Consider the following 21,814-nt stretch of genomic DNA (forward strand, 5'->3'; position numbering starts at 1 on the left):
TGAGTACTTTCTTTGTATTCTTTTTTTACATTTATCATACTTTACTCTGTCAGATGAGACACATGGTTATTTATTCAGTACCCATCTCTAGCCCCATCCCCAATGTGTATTACTCCTTTTTATTATCCTCTACAGGCCCTGTGAATGGCAGGCTACACACTACAAATATTATTATTAGGCAAGCTGACAAAGAGGGGAGAAGAGTGTGGATCAGTTCCTCTCCCATGCTTAACTAAATCCCACCGTAACCACAGGTGTCCCTCCAGAGTAGATAATGGAGCGCCCATGTTTGCTTCCTGTTACATCAAGGGAGGGATGAGACAGCCACCTACTCAATGTGGCTGAAGATGCCCACAACACAGAGAAAGATTTGAAACTTCAAGCAAATGTGATGAAAGCCCTCATAACAATGTAAAGGGGACAAACTCCATACATTTTTCTAATGTTCCTTCTCCTATCTCAAAACACACCCCCCCAGGTTCAGATATTCATTTGGAGATCCATGTGCTTCCTGGGAAGCTGGCTTCACCCCACAGTTCCAGGGACGGAGCACATTAGCTAGGATAGGCTTGTCAGTGTATTCCACCCACTCACATAGCTCAGGGGTGATATAGGCCAGCCAAAGGAGAATAAACCCCAAACCTCTTGCTGGGAATTCTGAGGCAAAAGTACCTGAAATTGGGTTTTCTACTACATTTAGCACAAGGAGCTTCAACTACTATGGTAAAACTGCAGGTCCCATTTTTGGAGATGGGAAGACTGGGGGCAAAACACGCTAAATTCAAGCTAGGATTTAAACCCAGGCTGGCTGGCTGCATGTTCTTTGCCACTATGCTATCCTGTGCTAAGAAAAATTGGCTACACTGTTTAAAAAAAAAAAAAAGACAAAGATAAGTAACAGCTGTTCCTTGTCACAGGCATCCTTATGAAAAGTTTTTTAAGAGTATATTTTACAAATGCACTAGGGAAACTCACAACCAAGAGAACCTTTAAAAAATGCCTTTATAAAATAAAAGCCTATCTTTTTATATATAAATTTAGATTTTTAAATATTAGACTTTCTTAAAATAGGTATTAATTTTTTTCAAAAAAACAGACCGTAATTATTCATTAAAAAATACTTACTGAAGGTCCTGGGCAAACAGCCTTGAATCCAGATACAATCATCTCCATTTTGTATATAAGGAAACTGAGGACTGGCGACCTTAAGCACCTTCCCCAAGATCACACAGCTTCAAGCAGATCCAGGATTCAGATTCACATCTATCAAAAGCCTGTGATCTCAACCACTCATACGCCTCCCTGTGCAATATGAGTTATTCCAACAACACAAAATGCAATCATCCAAGCAGTTACCTTTTCAGAATCTACAAAGTGCGTGGCAATGCCTGCTGTGTACACATCTCTTCCTTTTAGCCTGAATCCTGTTAATCCAAGGAAGTAACCAAGTTTTCCTTGAAGTCGTGGCAAGAAATAACCTCCACCCACATCAGGAAATAGTCCTGTAATTAAATAACAAAAAGAGATAACAATGGTTCAAATAAAAGAAATGAATATAATTCTCTTTACTTTAGATCAGATACTCATTTCTCTCTAGAGTTTGAATCTCTGTTAGAAACATTATTAAACTAAGTACTATACAATGCAATCAATATCACAAAAGACTTGCTATAAATTAAGCTAACAATTTGGGTACTTAAAATTTTCATGTGTCATGTCTATGGAAGTCATTAAAGTATTTGATGGCAAAATGTTTTGTACATAAAAAGTAATCAATAAATATTACCTAAATTTTCTCACCACTAATTTACTTTTTAAGAATCTCTGAAATAGGTAAAAATTGAAAAATACTTGCTTTCCAAATGATAGCATAGGAAAAAATATACATAATCTAAGGCTATTATATGAAAACTGATTATTACCATTTAAATCATTTTCCAAATAGCAAATTAGCTAAAATTCACGATATTTAAAGGGATGCAATAACCATTAGTCCTACTAAACAAACAAGTTTATACCTTATAAAATCACTTGCTTGCATTTACTCTTCTTAACCATCAGCATTTTTTAAGTTCCCTTATTCCCTCCACAGGTAATAACTGAAAACAGCATATATGCAAATACTTGCCAGTACACTACTTTCTAGTGTTTAAGTGTTTAAGAACTCCTTAAACAACTGTGACCCTCTAGTTTTATAATCCATATCTTTTCTAAGACTGCTTCATTTAATTACGTTTAGATAAAAACACAAGAATTCAAATCCTTTCCAGTTCTACTTCGAAACTCGAAAGAACTGGCAGCATACTGCTATAAACAGAAATCTCTCTTAGCACCCCAAATAAGATAGGTCTAAGTTGAATTCACGACCTCCCCCTACTGCCATCATCCCCATCTAGGGGGTCACCCACACCAATAAAGGGTGCAACCAATCTAGCCTCAACATCTTCTCTCGTACCACCCCTTGAGCCCCCAACAGTGACTATGTCCTGTTGATTCCTCCTCCAAACGGTTCTCCATACGATAGCCAGAGTGATCTTTTTAATAACACAAGCCATTCTACTGCTTAAAACTCTTCCATGACTGCCCATTTCTTTTACATTAAAACCAATACCTTAATCAAACTCTTCAAGGCCCCCAACTATTCCCAACATCCTACGTGCCTACCTGCCCCAGAGCCTCGGCGGTACTCCGACAAGTGAAAACACCCTCAATCCTGAAACACTTTCATCTTTCCCAGGGCACCATATTCTCTCTTTCTGCTCCCTGCCTCAATGGCTGCTTCTTTCCAGTCCCCCTTGCTGGTTCCATTTCTATTGTTTGACCTCTACATGCTGTTGTGCCTGGGCTTGTTCTTAGAGTATCCCCTCCTCCCTATACATGCATTTCCTTAGCTCTTATGGCTTTAGATAACATCTATATGCTGATTAGTCCCTGTTTTGGACTGAATTGTATCCCCCCAAAAATTCTTAAGCTGAAGCCCTAACCCACAATGTGACAATTCGGAGATGAGACCTCTAAAGAGGCAATTAAGGTTAAAGAAGGTTATACGAGCGGGGGCCTAATTCAATATGACAAGTGTCCTTACAGGAAAAGGAATAGAAACCAGGGACACACACATAAGAACAAGAAGGCAGCTGTCTACAAGCCAAGGAGGGAGGCCTCAGGTGGAACCAAACCTGCCAATACCTTGATCTTGGGCTTTCAGCTCCAGAACTACAAGAAATAAATGTTGATTAAGCCACCCAGTCTGTGCTATTTTGTTATAGCAGCTGTAGCAGACTAATATGCTCCCAAATCTATATATCTAGTTATGCCTTTTCCCTTGAATACTCAACTCTTAGATCTGCATTCTAGACATAACCACATGTATAATAAGCAAGTCAGATATAACATGGCAAAAACTCAACTCTTGATTCCCACCCTCCAACTACAATACTTCTTCCCTAACTGGCCTCATCCACCCAGTAACACAAGCTCAACATCTTGGAGTTATTCCTGATTCATCACATCAGAAAGCCTGTGAACTCTAAAACATCTTTCAAAACTATCCACTCTATTCCAATTCTATACCTCCACATTACTACAAGTCAAAATCCTCTCTCAATACCTGTGCTATCCAATAGAATTTTCTGTCTTGATGAAAATGTTCTATAATCTATGTTGTCCAATAAGGTAGCCACTGGCCATGGGTGGCTATTAAACACTTGAAATGTGGCTGGTGTGACTGAGATACTGAATTTATTTTATTTAAATTTAATTAATATTTAGATAGCTATATGTGGCTAGTGGCTACAGTATTAGACAGCATAGCTCTACATTAATGTAATGACCTTCTAACAAGTCTCCCTGCTACAACTCTTATACCCCTATGATCCATTTTCCTCAAAGCAGCCAGAAAACGTAAACCAGATCATGCACTCCTTGCTTTAAACTCTCCCACAGTTTCTCATCGTATTTAGGTTGAAATCCAAGCTCTTCACCAGAGGCCCCTGTGTACCTCTTTGAGAGCCCCCATGTACCGCTTCAAGAGCATAGTATATCACTTCTGCCCTTTATTCAGACAGTTGCCTCTATTTGGTTCCTTGAACAGGTGAAGTTCATTCTTACTTTAGAGTCTTTGGACTAACTTTTCTTAATGCCACAATATTCTACTCTAAGATATTAATAAAGCTACTCCTTCTTGTCATTCAAATCCCAGCTTAAAGGACAATTCCTTGGAGAGCCTCTTTAACTATCTAATCTAAAGTAACCAACCAGGACATTTATGCTTTGGACAAGATAGAGTGACAGGGACCAGACTTACCCTCCAACCTGAAACAAGTATAAAAACAGATGCAATATACAAAATAATGGTTTTCAATATACTGGACCATCAGGCAATAAAGGAAAGTGATCTCTGAATATCTGAAAACAAGATAAATCCTGTAAGAGCTCCAATTTAATGCCTTGAAAGAATTTCCAGGCCTAGCACAGTCCTTGATTTGAGGGGATGAAGCTAAGCGTCCAGGGAGATGAAGGCAGCTAGAATTCTCAGAAGAGAGTACCACAGAGGACAGAGCTGCACAGAGAGAAAACCCTGGAGATCTGCAGTGGGTCTCTTACAAGTACTCAGCTTGGTACTGATCAATACATGTACATGAAGAAACTACCTGAGGCTAGAGAAAGAACCACAAGAAAAGAATACAGAGAACTGTACTGGGACCCCGCCAAGGGCTGCGAATAGTGCCTGTTCCCACAAGTCAGACTAGGAAAACTCGTGATTCATGGGGCACTGAATAGAATACAAAGGGCTCACTTCAGCAGTAAAAAATAATTAGTCCTGGCCTGAGCACTACTCCAACCCTGCACTTAAAAAGAAATTTTCAAGACTTCAAAGGATCAAACTGTTTCCAAATAACTTAACTTCATCCCAGAAGTAAGCTCAAGAACATTTATAAGAATACAAAAATATCCAGCATCCAACAAGGTCAAGTTTATAACATTTAGAAGCCAATCAAAAATTACCAGGCATCTAAAAAAGCAGGAAAATAATACCCAAAATGAAGTGATAAAACAATCAAAATGGACCCAGAACTAACAAAAACATAAGAATTAGCAACGAAGGACATTCACACAGTTATAATTAAACATATATGTTCAAAAAGTTAAGTAGAAACATGGATGATTAAAAAAAAAGACCCGAATGATACTTCTATAGATGAAAACTAAGATGAATGCATAAACTGAAAAATATCTGAACGGGATTAAGGGCAGATTAGACTTTGTAAAAGAAAAGATTAGTGAACTTGAAGACAGAGGAACAGAAACTATCTAAAATGAAAAAAAAGAAAATTTTTAAGAATGAACAATGCATGAGTGAGCCTAACGTAAATTTAAATGGAGTTTCTGAAAAGGGAGTGGGGATACAGAAAAATATTTGAAGAAATAAGGTCAAATTAAACCTAAGTAGCTCAATAAACACAAGCATAAGAAACATGAAGAAAACAACACCAAGGCACATCATAACCATCTAACCCACAACAAGTGACCAGTAGAAACCCTTAAGAGCAGCCAGAGAAAATAAAAAGATACAGAGGAACAAAGATAAGGAAAGACGAGAGATTTCTCACAAGAAACAATGTAAATGAGAAGACAGTGTAGACACATTTTTAAAGGACTGAAATTTAAAAATCAGAATAGAATAGAATCCTATACCCAAGTCTTAAATCACTGACCTCAGCTTTCACCTTAGGAGACTAAAGAAAGAGGAGGAGATAAAACCTAAAGTAAGAAGAAGAAAGGAAGTAATAAAAATCAGGGCAGGAATCAATAAAACAGAAAATAAATGAAACCAAAAAACTCTTTTTTTGAGATCAATAAAATCAATAAACTTCTAATTAGATTGATCAGAAAAAAAGAGAGAAGACACAAATTACTAATACCTAGAATGAGAGAGCCAGATGTCCCTACCGATTCTACACATACTAAAAGATAATAAAGGAATATTATGAACAACTTTATGCTAATAAACTGAAAAATTCCTTAAAAGACCCAAGCTTATGCAAGAAAAAATAGATAATGTTGTGAAGAAGAAATCGATAACTTGAATAGCCCTACATCTATTAAAGAATTTGAATTTGTAGTTAAAAACCTTCCCACAAAGAAAACTCTATGCCCAAATGGCCTCACCGGTAAATTCTACAAACAGAGAAAAAATGATACCAATTCTACACAAACTCTTCCAGAAAATGAAGTAAGGAGTGGCATTGGTGCTATAGTGGTGAGCATAGCTGCCTTCCAAAATGAAGGTAGGATGTTCCAAGAAAACCATAGACCAATATCCCTCATGAACACAGATGCAAAAGTTCTAAATAAAATTTTAGTATATCAAACCCAACAATATAAATAAGTATAACATATCATACCAGAGTAAGATTTATCCTAGCAATGCAGGGTTAGTTTAATGTTGAAAAACCAATCAAAGTAATTCACCATTAACAAATGAAAAAACAAAAACCAATGATCATCTCAATAGATGCACAAAAAGAAACTGACAAAATCCAAAATCCCTTCCTAATAAAAACCCTGGGTAATTTAGGAAGAGAAGAAAACTTCCTCATCCTGATAAAGGACATCTATTAAAAACACTACACATAACATTATACTTGAGTGGTGAAGGACTGAATGTTTTCCTCTAAAATCAAGAACAAGGCAAAAATGTCCACTCTCAACCTTTCCATTCAACATTGTATTAGAGGTTCTACCCAGTGTAAAAAGGCAAGAAAAAGAAAAAAAGGCACCCAGATTGGAAAGGAAAAAGTAAAACTGACTTTATTTGTAAATGACATAATTATCCATTTAGAAAATCCAATGCAATGTATAAAAAAAAAAATCTAAAGAACTAATAAGTTTAGAAAGTTTGCAGGCTACAAAGTCAATGCAAAAATCAATTATATTTCTATATATTGATGTAGTGTAAGGCCTGAGTGACAGGTGGCTTTTCTTTTTGTAAGTGCCTGCATAACTTAAGCTTTGATTATCAAGGCATCCATTTCAAAGAAGCATCCACTTCAAAGAGGGCTATCTCAAATACATTGCCAGCCACAGGACTAGATGAAGAGCCCACCAGCCTCCCTGCACTGAGCCTCCTGTTTTAGAGATCTTTGTTGATTTCAATAACTGACCATTTGGGCTACTTTTTTTTCTTCCCCATGCTGCAAATTCCTGCTCTTATGTTTTAAATTCACCAAAAAAAAAAGACTGAGCCCATGAAACCCTAGACTCCCCACCCTCTGACCCCAATAAAAGCAGAAGCCCAGGCCCACGCTCACCTACACTCTCTCTACCCAAGACCCAGCTGTGTGGTTTATATGCTCCAGGGCTTGTAAATAATAAATAAACTCTTTTTTTCTTCAAAGTTTCCTAACGGTTTTTGCTGAAGAGCCTCTTGCAATCATAACTAAAATGGTCGGTCCAGTTGTAATCTTGTTTTGAAGAGGAAGATGTCTGTGGGATGCTCGGGGGGGGGGGGGGGGGGGGGGGGGGGGGCGGGGGCCAGGTGAGTGTCCTCAGGCATTTCTAGCTATAGCATTACTATTGACAAATAAAAATGGCAAGCAATAGGATATATTGGAGTATATGAGGAAGCCATTTGGTATAAACCTAATTCGGCCTGACTTTTTTTCAAAAGGGCCTGACTGTGGCTATTGAGCACGCATTGCATATCTGCTTAGACATTTCCTATGGCCAGAACAAAGGCCCTTGAGATAAAGGTGCAACTTCCCCCCACATTACCATTTCCTTAGGGATAAGCATTTTTCCTTAGGCTAGGAACTGATTGCTGCACTCACCTCCCAGCTCACCTGTGACCACCCAGCTGGAGACAACAGACTGCCACCCTGCTGTGTTCACAGAGACAGAAGACCTACCTGCTATTTCCATCAATCGCTGTGCCGACAGAGCAGTCTCGCGACTATTGTAAAAGGGACATTTCAATCCTATGTGAAACATCCTCTTTGAGGGTATATAACCACCCTTATACCCCCACTTCTTTGGAGTGCTCTGTTCCTTTGTGGAAAGACTCTCCCGGGTTATAATCCTCAGATTTAAGCTCAGAATAAACTCACCCAAATTTTCACTTATAGATTGGATATGGATTATTTTCGTCGACACTATCAACAGGCTGAAACCACATAAAACAATTGGTAACAATCAATCAGAATTGAACTTTTTAGAAATATCATTTACAATAGTGTGGGGACTGGAATTGGCCACCCCAAGATATGTCTCTTTGGCATGATGATTATTTGAGGCTAGTTACTTTGCAGACAGGAAAGCAACTGAAAAGTAGAATTTACTTACCCTTTGTAAGAGACATTTACATTGTAAAGGAACTCTCCATCTGTAAAGATATCTCCCTCTGTACCAGGAAGAAGGGGAGATGACCTTGTCTCTAGAAACTCTTAATCAATGCCAAAGGCAAGGACTTAAATCTGCATTTTGTTTACTGTACTTGTGTGGTAATCTCCCATGATTGACTCCCCCTCCACCCTAAACATCCTCCTTTGTCTTTAGATATTTAAGTGGTGGTTTCGGCCATTTTGGCGAGTTGCTCAGCTTGCCTGACCTCTCCCATGTATACATGTTATAAAGCTTTGTTTAATTTTCTCCTGCTATTCTGTCTCATGTGAATTTAATTTGTTTTCCGGCCAGACGAATCCACATTTGGGTAGAGGAAATGTCTTCCTCCCCTACAATAGCATCGAGTAATACGAAATACTTAAGGATAAATCTGACAAAGGATATGTAAGACTTATACACTGAAAATTATAAAAGCTGGCTTAAAGAAATTAAAGAAGACCTAAATAAATGGAGAGAGATACCTTGCTCATAGGTCTGAAGACTCAATATTGTTAACATGTCAATTCTAAATTGATAAACTCTAGTCAATCCAAATCAAGATCCTAGCAGCATTTTTGTTAAAATTGACAAATTCACTCCAAAATTTATATAGAAATACAAAGGATCTGTATAGCCAAAACAACTTGGGGATAAAAAAGATAAAAATTGGAGGATTATCACTACCTGATTTTAAAACTTACTATAAAGCAACAGGAATCAAGACAGTGTAGTGTTGGCACCAAGATCAAAGGCAGTCAGTGGAGAAACAATAGCTTTGTCAAAAACTGGTGTGGAAAACAACAGCCAAGACTTGAAGCAACCTAGGTGACCATCAAGGGACGAATGAATAAAGAAGATGTGATATATATACATAATGGAATACTACTCAGCCATAAGAAATGATGAAATCTAGCCATTTGTGACAACATGAATGGACCTTGAGGATATTATGCTGAGTGAAATTAGTGAGAGGGAAATAGTCAAATACCATCTGATCTCACTTATAAGTAGAAGATAAAAACAACAAACACACACAGCAACAGAGATTGCATTGGTGGTTACCATAGGGGAAGGGGGCAGGGCAAAATGGGAGATTAGGTACACATGTGGTGATGGATTGTAATTAGTCTTCGGGTGGTGAATATGATGTAATCTACACAGAATTCGAAATATATTATGATGTACATCTGAAAGCTATATAATGTTATAATCCAATGTTACTGCAATAAAAAAAAATGGTGTGGAAACAACTGTTGACCTCAAAATGCAAAATAAACTTTGTTCTATACCTTTGATCCATACCTCACACCATATTCAAAAATTAATTCAAAATGGATCATAGATCTGAATGCAAGAATATTTCCTCTAATAATCCTTTATCTAAAATTAACTAGTGTCTCCAGTTAAATATTCTTGCTTTTGAGTTTAAGATACAATTACTGAGCTAATATAAACTTTAGATATCTTCCTATTCTAATTTCTCTTTAAATGTTCTTTCATTGCCGTATCTCACATAAGATTCTGTCAATTCCTCCAACAACAATGTAATCTGAAATGTATCAAAAGAAGATGATTCTAAAAGTAATTAGGAAAAATTTTGAGTTTTTACCTATTGCTGTTTCTGGCATTGCAAAAAGAGACTTTTCAGTAGCCACTCGGAACTGCCCATGAACTGAGACACCAACTCCCTAGAGAAATAAGGCATAAACATGTTTAAAATTACTGTAAGAAGTAAAAGCAAAATTACACACTCAGAAACATTATAAACTAAGTAAATTATCTTTATATTCCACAAGAATTTCTTTCAGGAGATAAGACTGGAGGGAAATGCTAAACCGCACAATTTCAGAAGTTACTGGCCAAAAAACATATGGGTATCCCTGAAATCTGGAATAGATTTGTTTTAGCTAAGATGTTTTCATTCAGTTCTGTGTTATGCTTCATGACCTCTTCCCCAATTCCCTCTCATTTCAAACTAGCTGCAGAATTACAGAATACTGACTGTTCCCAGAACCACTGAGTGTTGTTGTTAGTGGAATCAATCACCAAAAAGGCACAAAAAAGTTATTCTAGTGAATTTCGGTAGCTTTAAATAGAATTTTAATGCATTTTATTTATTCACACATTTCATCAAATAAAATTAGCAAGATCATTTTTCTCAGATAAACATTTAATGGGGCCAACTACATAACTCTTAAAAAACTGGTTACTAAACAAGTTTTAGAAATAACAAGTACTAGAAATAAAAATTTCTATTTTCTAAAAATAAAAAGATTTGGCTGAAAGCCTCTCTGACTTGTTGAATGTCATTAAAAAGGGCACACTTAACAGTCATCTTTGAGTAAACATATTTGAATAAACAGACATATTTGAATAAAATGAAATAACAGGTATCCACGTGATGACAAAGTATCCAAGTTTATGTCAGGGCTCACATTGTAACATACATTTCCTACGTTATATTCTTTCGCATTACTCAGAACTTCTACTAGATTGTTTTAGTTCTCATTCTTAATCCTTTTTAACAAGTATATTCTATCTTTGACACCACAGAGTTAAAACAAAGTATTTGGAATAATGTCAGGCACTTAAGAGTCCTATAAGTGTTAGCTAAATAGAAAGGGCTTCATTTCTATTTGATTCTTCTAATTTTTCACTATTATTTCCTCAAATCGTTAAGTGTTTTCACACTCAGTTCAGCCATTTAAAAGTTCCTGAAACTTGGAAAGCTTTTAGCAAAATACTCAAAAACACATGTAATTTCTTATAAATTTTATGTTCTATAGGCTAAGCTTAAATTTTAAAAGACTATGTAAATAAACATGGAAGTGAATAAAATTCTTCAGTCACTACCTACATCCTTTGGTATCAGCATTTCTAAGTTAAATCTACAATATTTAATACTCTGTACAAGAAATACCATCATGGTATAGGTATTCTTTTAGGACACAGTCAACTGATAATATTAACCCAAATTAGATTGTATATACTTCAAGATGATATGAAATCTTACAAATTTTAATAAAAATAAAACATTAGTAATTTTATTAATAATTTCTTGTTATTATTTTAAGAGCCTATGCCTCACATTCTACTCTCCACTTTTAGTTTATCACATTGTAGCTCAAAGTTATTAGTGTTCAGGAATGTCTTGCTAAGAGAGAGTTGGACTGGATTCTCAGTTCCCCAACTATGTTCTTTTGAGTCCTAGGGCTCAGAAGAGCTGCCTCCATCCGGGGCTGCAAAGCAGGTAAGATATCCAAGCCTCATTGACTGATCCTGACTCAACTATTTGTTTTTGTTAGTACCATCAAGTCGATTCTGACTCCTAGCAACCCTGCCTAACTGAACCAGACCCTGCCAGGTCTTTTTGTACCATCCTTTCACCTTCTGCACTATACGTGCCATGTACTCTGTTGCTATTCACAAGGTTTTCGTGGCTCATTTTTTCAGGAGTGGACGGATCATTCCTCCTAGTCTTAGTCTGGAAGCTCTGCTGAAACCTGCACACCATGGGTGACCCTGCTGGTATCTGAAATGCCAGTGGCATAGCTTTCAGCATCACAACACGCAGCCACCACAGTATGACAACCAACAGACAAGTGGTATGGTTCCTTGACTAGAAAACAAACCCGGGCCATGATGGTGAGAGTGCTGAATCCTAACCAATAGACGACTAAGGCTAGCTGCCTCAACCTTACTCCTCTGGTTATTGCCTCCTACCTCTTTTAATTAACTATGAATTCCACAATCAGCACTTGACTATATTCTTCTTGATTAAATATTTACATATAAAAGGTAAAGTCTGACCACAACACCCAATCCGAGTCTCATCTCTCCCCAGAGATACACAGCTATTAATTTGGTATGTAATAAAGATATATACTTTCAGATTTTTTTCCCATATGTATCTGTAATGAGTAGTTGCACAAATGCAGATATTTATCTGACACAAACACACACATCAAACTTATTCCACAGCCTGCAAGGCTCTACCTAATATTGCCCAAGCTACCTCTCCAACTTCATCTCCCACCACTCTTCCCATGCTCATTCTACTAGCCACAGGACCTTTGTGGCAGTCCTCCAAGATCCCAAGCCTTTACAATTTCAATTAATCATATAATTTTAAAGTGAGGAAGACAGAGTAGAGAAAGCCACTGCCTGTCCCATCACTGCCCTTTCTCTATAGGAATCTGCTCTGTCCAGAGACTTTGCCCATCCCCCAGCAGTGGCTGAACCAGGGATGGGCAGCAGACCCACGGGCAGCCAATTGAGGCTAACTAGAACTCTAAGGCCTAGGGAGAAAAGGGGGAAGAAAAGTGCAGTAGACAAGATTCTTACTCTTAGGTATTTAAACTAAAACACAGTGGGCAACTGTGAGTCCGATGACAGCCAAAGAAGCTTAAAGGTCACTTGAAGTTTGAACTGAAGAAGACGTGACAGCCAAGAGAAAGCTGAAATTATATGAGGTAACAACCAAAAAAGCTGAGAAGGCTGCATGCAGCCTATACAACATAGAGAACAGAGGAAACATACAAAACGCAGCAGCAGAGATAGAGAGACAGAACAAGAAACACAGTAATTAAATTTGCCTTAAGTGCACACTTTCAGGCGAGTTTCCAGGAAGACAGCAATGCTGTGGTTTTGTCTTTGGATTTCTATTTGATCCCTGCACTTGTTTAATAACTACTCCATTCTCTTTTCTGGATCTGTAGGAGTCAGTCTCTGTTCTTTTCAATTTAAAGGAAGTCTCTTCACCACATTTTCGATTAGACCCAGACGTATACCCTGTCATGCTTCAGCAGCACACAATACGAGCCACTTTAGTCATTTGGCCTCTAGTATATATTCATCCCAATAATGCTCTGTGCTTTTTCTTCCTAACATTGCTCTGCCTGACTAGCCATTCCCATTTTACCTTCTGGGACTCTCATTTCTTTGCAAAAGAGCCACCAAACAGCCCAACTTCTCTAGAGGACCCTCTCTACCTTCTGAACTCTACCTTAAAAAGAAATTTATGGGGGGGCTGGCCCTGTGGCCGAGTGGTTAGGTTCGCGCGCTCCGCTGCAGGCGGCCCAGTGTTTCGTTGGTTCGAATCCTGGGCGCGGACATGGCACTGCTCATTGGGCCACGCTGAGGCAGCGTCCCACATACCACAACTAGAAGAACCCACAACGAGAAATATACAACTATGTACTGGGGGGCTTTGGGGAGAAAAAGGAAAAAATAAAAAAATCTTTAAAAAAAAAAAAAAGAAAAAAAAAAAAAGAAATTTATGGGGCTGGCCCCGTGGCCGAGTGGTTAAGCTCATGCGCTCCGCTGCAAGCGGCCCGGTGTTTCGTCAGTTCGAATCCTGGGTGCGGACATGGCACTACTCATCAAGCCACGCTGAGGCAGCGTCCCACACACCACAACTAGAAGGACCCACAATGAGGAATATACAACTATGTACCGAGGGGCTTTGAAGAGAAAAAGGAAAAAAAATAAATCTTTAAAAAAAAAAAAAGAAATTTATAAGCCTCATATTCTTTCATGCAGAAACTATAGATCCTGTAGTCATTGATTCAGTTATTTTCCATTTATTTTTGTGTTACACTTTTATTTTGTATTATATTTTGTTTCAGCCATGGCTGATAAAATGAATGAAATCAAAGACTTCAAGATTTTATTAAGAAGCTATTAAAGCAAAGCTTTCAGAATATGAGACCATTGACACAAATATATTAAGAGTCAATTTAAAAAGACTTTTATCAAGCCACCTGACTTGGAGATAAAGGCTGATCCATGTTGAAAGGGGTGTAGCACCCTCATGGCAGATTCATATCTACTTTTCGTAACTTACATAAAAGAATCCATTATAGGTTGCTTGCAAGAAGTCCCCTCGAAACTTCCAAAATTTACTGTTATATTCTATTTAACCATTAATCTTAGCTGGTACTCCTTTGCTAGACTAAAAAGGCTTCAAAGTCTTCAAGTTTTTGTACATTGTACATTGGGGGAACTAATGGTTGTACAGATTTACTCCCCAAATGTGATACTTTATTCCAATTCCTAACTCTCCTCAAATACTCTTTCTGCATCCTACCAAGCACAGTAGTCAATCTCATTTTTCATCTAATTGGATATCTCACCAGCACTGGACAGAGCTGCTCACTCCCTACTTCAGGCAACTTCACTTGGCTTTGAGACGCCATACTCTCCTGGTTTTCCTTCTCTCTCTCTAGCAGCTCTTTCTCTTTCCCCGTCATCACAATGTTGACCTGCCCCAATGATGAGATGTTATCCCTCTACTCCACTTCATCTCTACTATTCTTTCTACATTCATTCTCTAAGTGATCTCTTCCAAGAGCCCCAGGATTTTAAGCACTATCTATAACACTACTGACTTGAATGATTTCCCCATTTCTGATTTCTCTAGACTTTATACCTAGTTGTCTATTTAACATCTCCACTGGGATGTCTAATATGTATCTCAACCTTCAAACATCAGAAGTAAATCTCTTGATTTCTCCTTAACCATGCTGCTCCCTCAGTCTTTTCCATCTCAGTAAATAGCACCATCATTCATCCAGGGGCTTAGGACAACAATCTCAGCAGCAACCTCTTTCTTTCAGACCTCAAATCTAACCTATGAACCTGTCTTAACAGCTCTAACTTCAAAAGATATCCTGGATTGGGTCACTTTTCACCATCTCCACCATTACTAGCTGAAGCCACTATCATCTCTTGCCTGGACTAGTTCCTCTTGCTTTTGTTCTTGCCACAATCCATTCTCTACACAGCAGCCAAGTAAGCCTATTAAATGTAAATCAGTTCATGTCATTCTCCTGCCCAAATTTCTCCAATGACTTCTCATCACATTAAAATATTACAGAAACGTTTCATCATGGCTGATAAGACCCTGCCCGATCTGATCACTCTCTATCACCAATAGTATGGTCTACCATTGCCTGCCTTCCCCACTTTCACTACAGTCAGCTGCACTGGCTTTTTTTCTATTTTTATTCTTTCTTAATTGACATATAATAGACATTCAAAAGTACACAAACTAACAAAGAGTAAGTATACAGATCCAGTCAGTTATCCCCAAATGAACATGCCATGTAACCAAAACCCAGATAAAAATTATCAGAAATACCTTTATACACCCTATCAGTCACAACTCCCTCCATCCTTCAGGTAACTACTATCCTGACTTTTAACAAATTAAGATTAATTTCTTCTAGTTATGATCTAGATATAAATGGAATCATAGAGTACATATTTTTTATCTGACTTCTTTCAGTCAACATTATGTTTGTGAGATTCATTCATGCTGTTGTAATAGTAATTTTTTTCATTGTATAGCATTCCTTTGTATGAATAAACAATTTATTAATCCATTCTACTGTAAATAGTTAATTAGATTTTTCTAGTTTTGGGCTTTGCAAATAATGAGTCAATGGCCACTCTTATGCATATCTTTTGGTGCATAAGTGTATACATTTTGGTTGGGTATATATCAGGGAGTAAAATTGCTGGGTCAAAGAGTACTGATTCAGTCAATTTTAAAAGATAATATCCAACAGTTTTCCAAAGCAGTAGTACAAATTTCTACTCCACCAGCAACATATGAATTTGTTATTCCATATCCTCACCAATACTTGAAACTGTCTTTCACATTTTAGCCATTCTAATGAGTATGAGTTAGTATCTCCTTGTGGTTTCAATTTGCATTTCCTTGATGATTAAAAGAGTTGAGTGCTTTGTCATGTTTACTGGCTATCTGGATATCCTCTTTGGAAATGTCTACTCTACTCCACTGCTCAATTTTCCATTGGATTTTCTTATTGATTGGCAGAAATTCTTTATACATTCTGGATAAGATTCCTTTGTCAGATATATGTATTCCAAATACCTTTTTTCAGCCTGTCATTTACTTTTTCTCTCTCTTAATGATATCTTGGAATGGACAGAAATTCTTAATTTTAATGCAGTCTACTTTATTATTTTTGTCTGTGGTACATTCAGGGTACTATTTAAGTAATCCTTCTCTACCCTCAAGGTGTGGCATAAGCATATGTTCCAAACATTCAGGATTTTCTAGTTTTCTATTATTGATTGCTAACTTAATTCCACTGGGGACAGAGAACACAGTCTGTAAGGTTAATCCTTTGAAATACATTGAGACTAATTCTATGGACAATTTTGGAAAATGTTCCATGCACACATAAAATGAACATGAAATCTGCAGTTACTGAATACATGTTAACTGGATTGTTTATTGGACGTTTAAATCATGTGCACACACTTGTTATATGTACATATCCTGAGTATGTCTCTGTTTCACCTGTTATTGAAAGAAATATGCTCAAATCTCCTAGGATTGTGGTTCTGTCTATCTCCCTTTTTAGAGTTCCCACTTTTTTGCAAGATAAAACATTTTTAAATGTTAGAAAATATCACACCAGTAGAGTTATTTCATATAGGAAGAAGTTCATTCCCATGGTTTCTCAGTTTCAGTACTAGTGTCATACTTTATGCTATGGAACTCATCAAATAATTCAGTTCAGCTTCATATTCAGTTACAAACTGAGAGTTTCAGATTAAGTATTTATAAAATATCTTTCTAGAGTTGACTACAGTCAATAAAATTATTTTCCGAATCTGATCTCAGTGATTTTAAGAGGGTGAAAAACTGAATAAACGAAAACTGGAATTTAGGGCTTATCAAATTGGGCCCCTATATGCTACACCCTAGGAATTAGAGTGGCCTGGATTCAGACCAGCTCCCACTTGGAGTGAAGCTAAGCTTCAAATTCTCCTATTCCTGACTAGATTGAGATGATCTAAAATTGCAGTTTAAGGTGCCCTTAGTCTAGACACCTACTAGAAACAAAAGTACATCTTCCTTGGAGGAAGATAATGTCATCCTAGGGCTCAAATAATACTCAAGTAGAAATAACTCAATTAGAAATAACTAGCATTCAATTAGAAATTATCCAACATATAAGAAAAGACCACATGACTAAAATCAAAGAGAAACAATACACAACAAAAACAGATTCATAGGACATATAAATTTAGATTGGTTAGGGGCTGGCCCAGTGGCACAGGGGTTAAGTTCGATTGCTCCGCTTTGGCAGCTGGGGTAGGCTGGTTCGGATTCTCGGCAAGGATGTAGCACCACTCATCAAGCCATCCTGAGGCAAGTCCCACATAGAAAAAACAGAAGGTGCCCGAGTGATTAAGTTCGCACGCTCCACTTCGGCGGCCCAGGGTTTCACCGGTTCAGATCCTGGGCGCAGACATGGTATCAGGCCATGCTGAGGCGATGTCCCACATGCCACAACTAGAAGGACCCACAACTAAAAATATACAACTATGTACCGGGCGGGGCTTTGGGGAAAAAAAGGAAAAATAAAATCTTAAAAAAAAAAAAAAAAGAAGGACTTACAACTAGGATATACAACTATGTACTGAGGCTTTAAGGAGAAAAAACAACAAAAAAATAAATTTATATTGGTTATATCCAACCATTTTATAACTCTATAAAAGGTCCTTCTATATCAAGTAAAAGTTTTCGCCATAAAATGTACCTTCATTTGATATTAAAATAGCTGCATCAGCTTTCTTTTAGTTAGTGTTGGTATCTTCTTCTATTCTTTTACATTTAACCCTTCTGTGCCTTATATTTTACGGTGTCTCAAGCCCTCTGACATTTTTTTTTTTTTTTTTTTAAAGATTGGCACCTGAGCTAACAACTGTTGCCAATCTTTTTTTTTTTTTCCTTCTTCTCCCCAAAGCCCCATAGTTGTGTATCCTAGTTGTAGGTCCTTCTAGTTGTGGCATGTGGGACGCCACCTCAGCATGGCCTGATGAGCAGCACCATGTCTGCGCCCAGGATCCGAACCGGCAAAACCCTGGGCCGCCAACACAGAGGGCGTGAGCTTAACTACTCAGCCACACGGCTGGCCTGTGACACTCTTATTTTTACTTGGATTATTATTAAACAATCGTCATTGCAGCACTGTGCTGATACTGTGTAGATAAAGTAAAATGAATTTGATTCATATTTATAATCTACTATAAAGACTGCTAAGATGGATAAGCATAAATAACTGAACAAAAATAGAATATATGAACATGAATTCATACTCTGTCACAAGAATGACAACATACTTATTTAAATTTTGGCGTCTTTTAAGGCCAAACTTAGGCAATCTAAGACTTCTCCTTTTTAATTAAGCAACATAGCTAGATGAATTTTCAGACTGTTCAAATGGGAAGAAAAGCTGGCATAGCTTTATTTAAGGCTTTTAAAGAGACCTAATTATAATCACTTAAAAAGCATGATTATGGGCTGGCCCCGTGGCCGAGTGGTTAAGTTCGCGCGCTCCGCTGCAGGCGGCCCAGTGTTTCGTTGGTTCGGATCCCGGGCGCGGACATGGCACTGCTCGTCAAACCACGCTGAGGCAGCATCCCACATACCACAACTAGAAGGACCCACAACGAAGAATATACAACTATGTACTGGGGGGCTTTCGGGAGAAAAAGTAAAAAAATAAAATCTTGAAAAAAAAAAAGCATGATTAAATCCTTCAAACTGCAAATATGTTAATCAGCAACTAGAAATAAGCATTCACTTTTATATTTCCAGGTAATATTACTACTCTAGACAAAAAGCAACATTAATTTTTTAAAACTGATAATTATAAGACTATTCAAAGGTAATTTAAGATATAGTCAACCACCTCATGATTTATATTAATGGTGAGATTAATCCCCCAACACCCAAACAAGGACACGTGGAACAATTTAATTTGGTGCTTGAAAATAAAATGTTCCAGATAAGAGTACTGTATCAGTGTTAAATATCCTGATTTTGATGTCCTTATTCTTAGGCAACACATACTGAAGAGTTTAGCAATAAAAGGTTATCATGTCTTCCAACTTTCTCTCAAATGGTTCAGAAAAAAATTATTCACAGATAGATATGGGGGAGAAGAATGATAAAACAAATGTGGAAAACGATAACAGGGAATACAGATTAAGGATGTATAAGAGTTCTTTGCACTATTCTTGCATCTTTTCTGTAAGTTTGATACTGTTTCACAATTAAAAGTTTTTAAAAATTAAAAATAAATAAAAAATAAATGTTGCAAAGTAAACAGAGCCAACAACCACAGTTAAGAAAACAACAAACTCAAAAAGGCATACAATGGGGTGATGTGACTAATGCTTACACAAAGAGTCATGTATTTAAATTCTAATCAGAGAGAATGAGCAAACTCTTGCCCAGAATGAACACTGCACCACAGTATCAGGGAGTACGAGTCTTCTCTCACCGTCATTCAGGATTACAAATGGTGCTTTGAAATAGGTATATATTTTTGTTAGAAAATCAAATAGATTCTTCACTATATATTATTTCACTATGGCATAAGAGTTAATATTCTAACTATAAAATAAGTTTTATAATGTATCTCTGGGAGCACATGCGTTAGATCAGCAGTCTGATCAGCAGGTTCCACAGTAAAAACAGACTTTTTATTATGCTTCTCACATTAACAATAATAGGCTAATACTGTATATTAATGGCTACTAATATATTGATTATATAATATTAATGTATTTTAATAGACTAATATACAGAGATCAGCAGCAAACACATTTGTTTATCCTGCTTTGGATGCTGTAATTCACGTTACTTTTGGACGGAAATTATATTCAACAGAAACAAACAATTGAAGTAGAAATATTTATTTTTGTAATAACAGTCTACCATTCCTGGAGGTAGTTTTACCTTAAATTAAAAAAGCCAGGGAGATATTTGAAAATTGTTACAAGAGTAAATCTTAAAAGTTATCATCAAAAGAAAAAAAATTCCTTAACTATCTATGGTGATGGATGTTAACTTACTGCGGTCATCATTTTGCAATATATACATATATCAAATCATTATGTTGTAACACCTAAAACTAATACAATGTTATATGTCAATTATATCTCAATTAAAAAAAAAAGTCAGGGAGTAGAGATATGAATTCTATTGCATCAAACATTAAAACATAAATTTGAAATAACTTAAAAATACATACCTCCTAAATTCTCCTAGATTCATACTCCAGGTTTTTACCTAAATGAGCACATTCTCCCAATATATGCATATTTATTCATGAGTTATATTTATACATGTGTCACCAGACTATAGCATATAACATAACACATATTATATTTAAATATCTATATGTTTAATAGAAGTTTAAAAAGAGAAGTTCTAAGAAACCATTGTCTTATAGCATATACTCAAGAACAATTATTATAGCAGGAGTACTCCTAATTGACTTCTGATTTACCAAGGATTCCCATTAACTCTGCAAAACATATTAACTAATATCCATATTAACTAGCATTCTGAAAGCTCTGCTTACTTTTTCACACACTTCATACCTCTCCGCTCTGCTGACTCTGGAGTTTACCAAATGTCAGTCATATTTATTTCCAATCTGTTTATGCCAGTTGTACTTATGGTAAGTATGTACTTTAAATATTATTAACTGTAAACTGATAAAAGTATAAAAATAAAGAATTGCTTCTATGAGAACTAGGTTGAATACTCTGGAAAAATATGAAAAAGCTGTCACTAAAAACAATTTGATATAGGGCAAAGAAAATGGTTATTACAAGTGACTTTTTATTCTTGGTAATAATATTAGTATTACTATTCTAAAACTATTACACACATTAGGACAAAGCAAATTTGTAACAATCTTAATGTTATTAAAAAAATGAGATTTTCAACATACCTAAGAGAAAAAAGATACAAATATTAAAGAAGTAAAAATCTAAATTTGGAAAGGAAATATTGAACTCAGGATGTATTTTCTCTTAAAAATAAAATACATACTCTTAGTTTTCTTCACTGAAAAGGACTAAAAACAATTATTATCTTAAGTAGTGCCCAGACTGTGACTGCTCACCATCATTTCCTACTGAAAGTAACCAGGGGTACCTTGGAGAAACAGCTGACTTCAGCTGTGGGAAATGAAATGTACAAGATGAATCTAGAATACATTCTTTACCACAAAGGAAAGAAATTGTCAAAGATTTCTGGGTCATAGAAGCCAACCTGAAAGTGCCCATTACAAATCTACTCTTCTGGTTTGCCTCCTATCTTCTGGGACCCTTCTTTTCAGTGTCTTTTATAGCGTCCTTGTTCTGCCCCTGGCCATAAACATTGGGGTTTAGGATTCCATTCTGGACTTATCTTGACTGTAACTCTATTTCTGTCACACTGATACCAGCCTAGGGCAAAGTTGACGCGAGGGAAGCCATATTGTAACTTCGAATGACCTCTCACTAACTCACTCACACCGTCTATGTTTTAACTTACACATAGTCTAGGTGATGAATATGCATACTCTGTAGATTTTATAATCCTGGCTGACAC

The 21,814-nt window shown here is 36.7% G+C and overlaps 1 protein-coding gene across 2 annotated transcripts in view; it reads right to left on the minus strand.

The window, feature by feature from the left end:
• The window catches only part of HIBCH (3-hydroxyisobutyryl-CoA hydrolase), a 98,931-nt gene that overhangs the window by 22,544 nt on the left and 54,573 nt on the right, over positions 1-21,814 (minus strand). For both annotated transcript variants that reach the window (XM_023622213.2, XM_023622215.2), the window contains 2 exons: positions 9,989-10,067; positions 1,357-1,502 (listed from right to left, as the gene is read on the minus strand). In XM_023622213.2, the coding sequence (XP_023477981.1) occupies positions 1,357-1,502; positions 9,989-10,067 (225 nt within the window). The remainder of the gene's footprint in view (positions 1-1,356; positions 1,503-9,988; positions 10,068-21,814) is intronic.

Source organism: Equus caballus, chromosome 18 (genome assembly GCF_041296265.1).
Source record: "Equus caballus isolate H_3958 breed thoroughbred chromosome 18, TB-T2T, whole genome shotgun sequence".
NCBI lineage: Eukaryota > Metazoa > Chordata > Mammalia > Perissodactyla > Equidae > Equus > Equus caballus.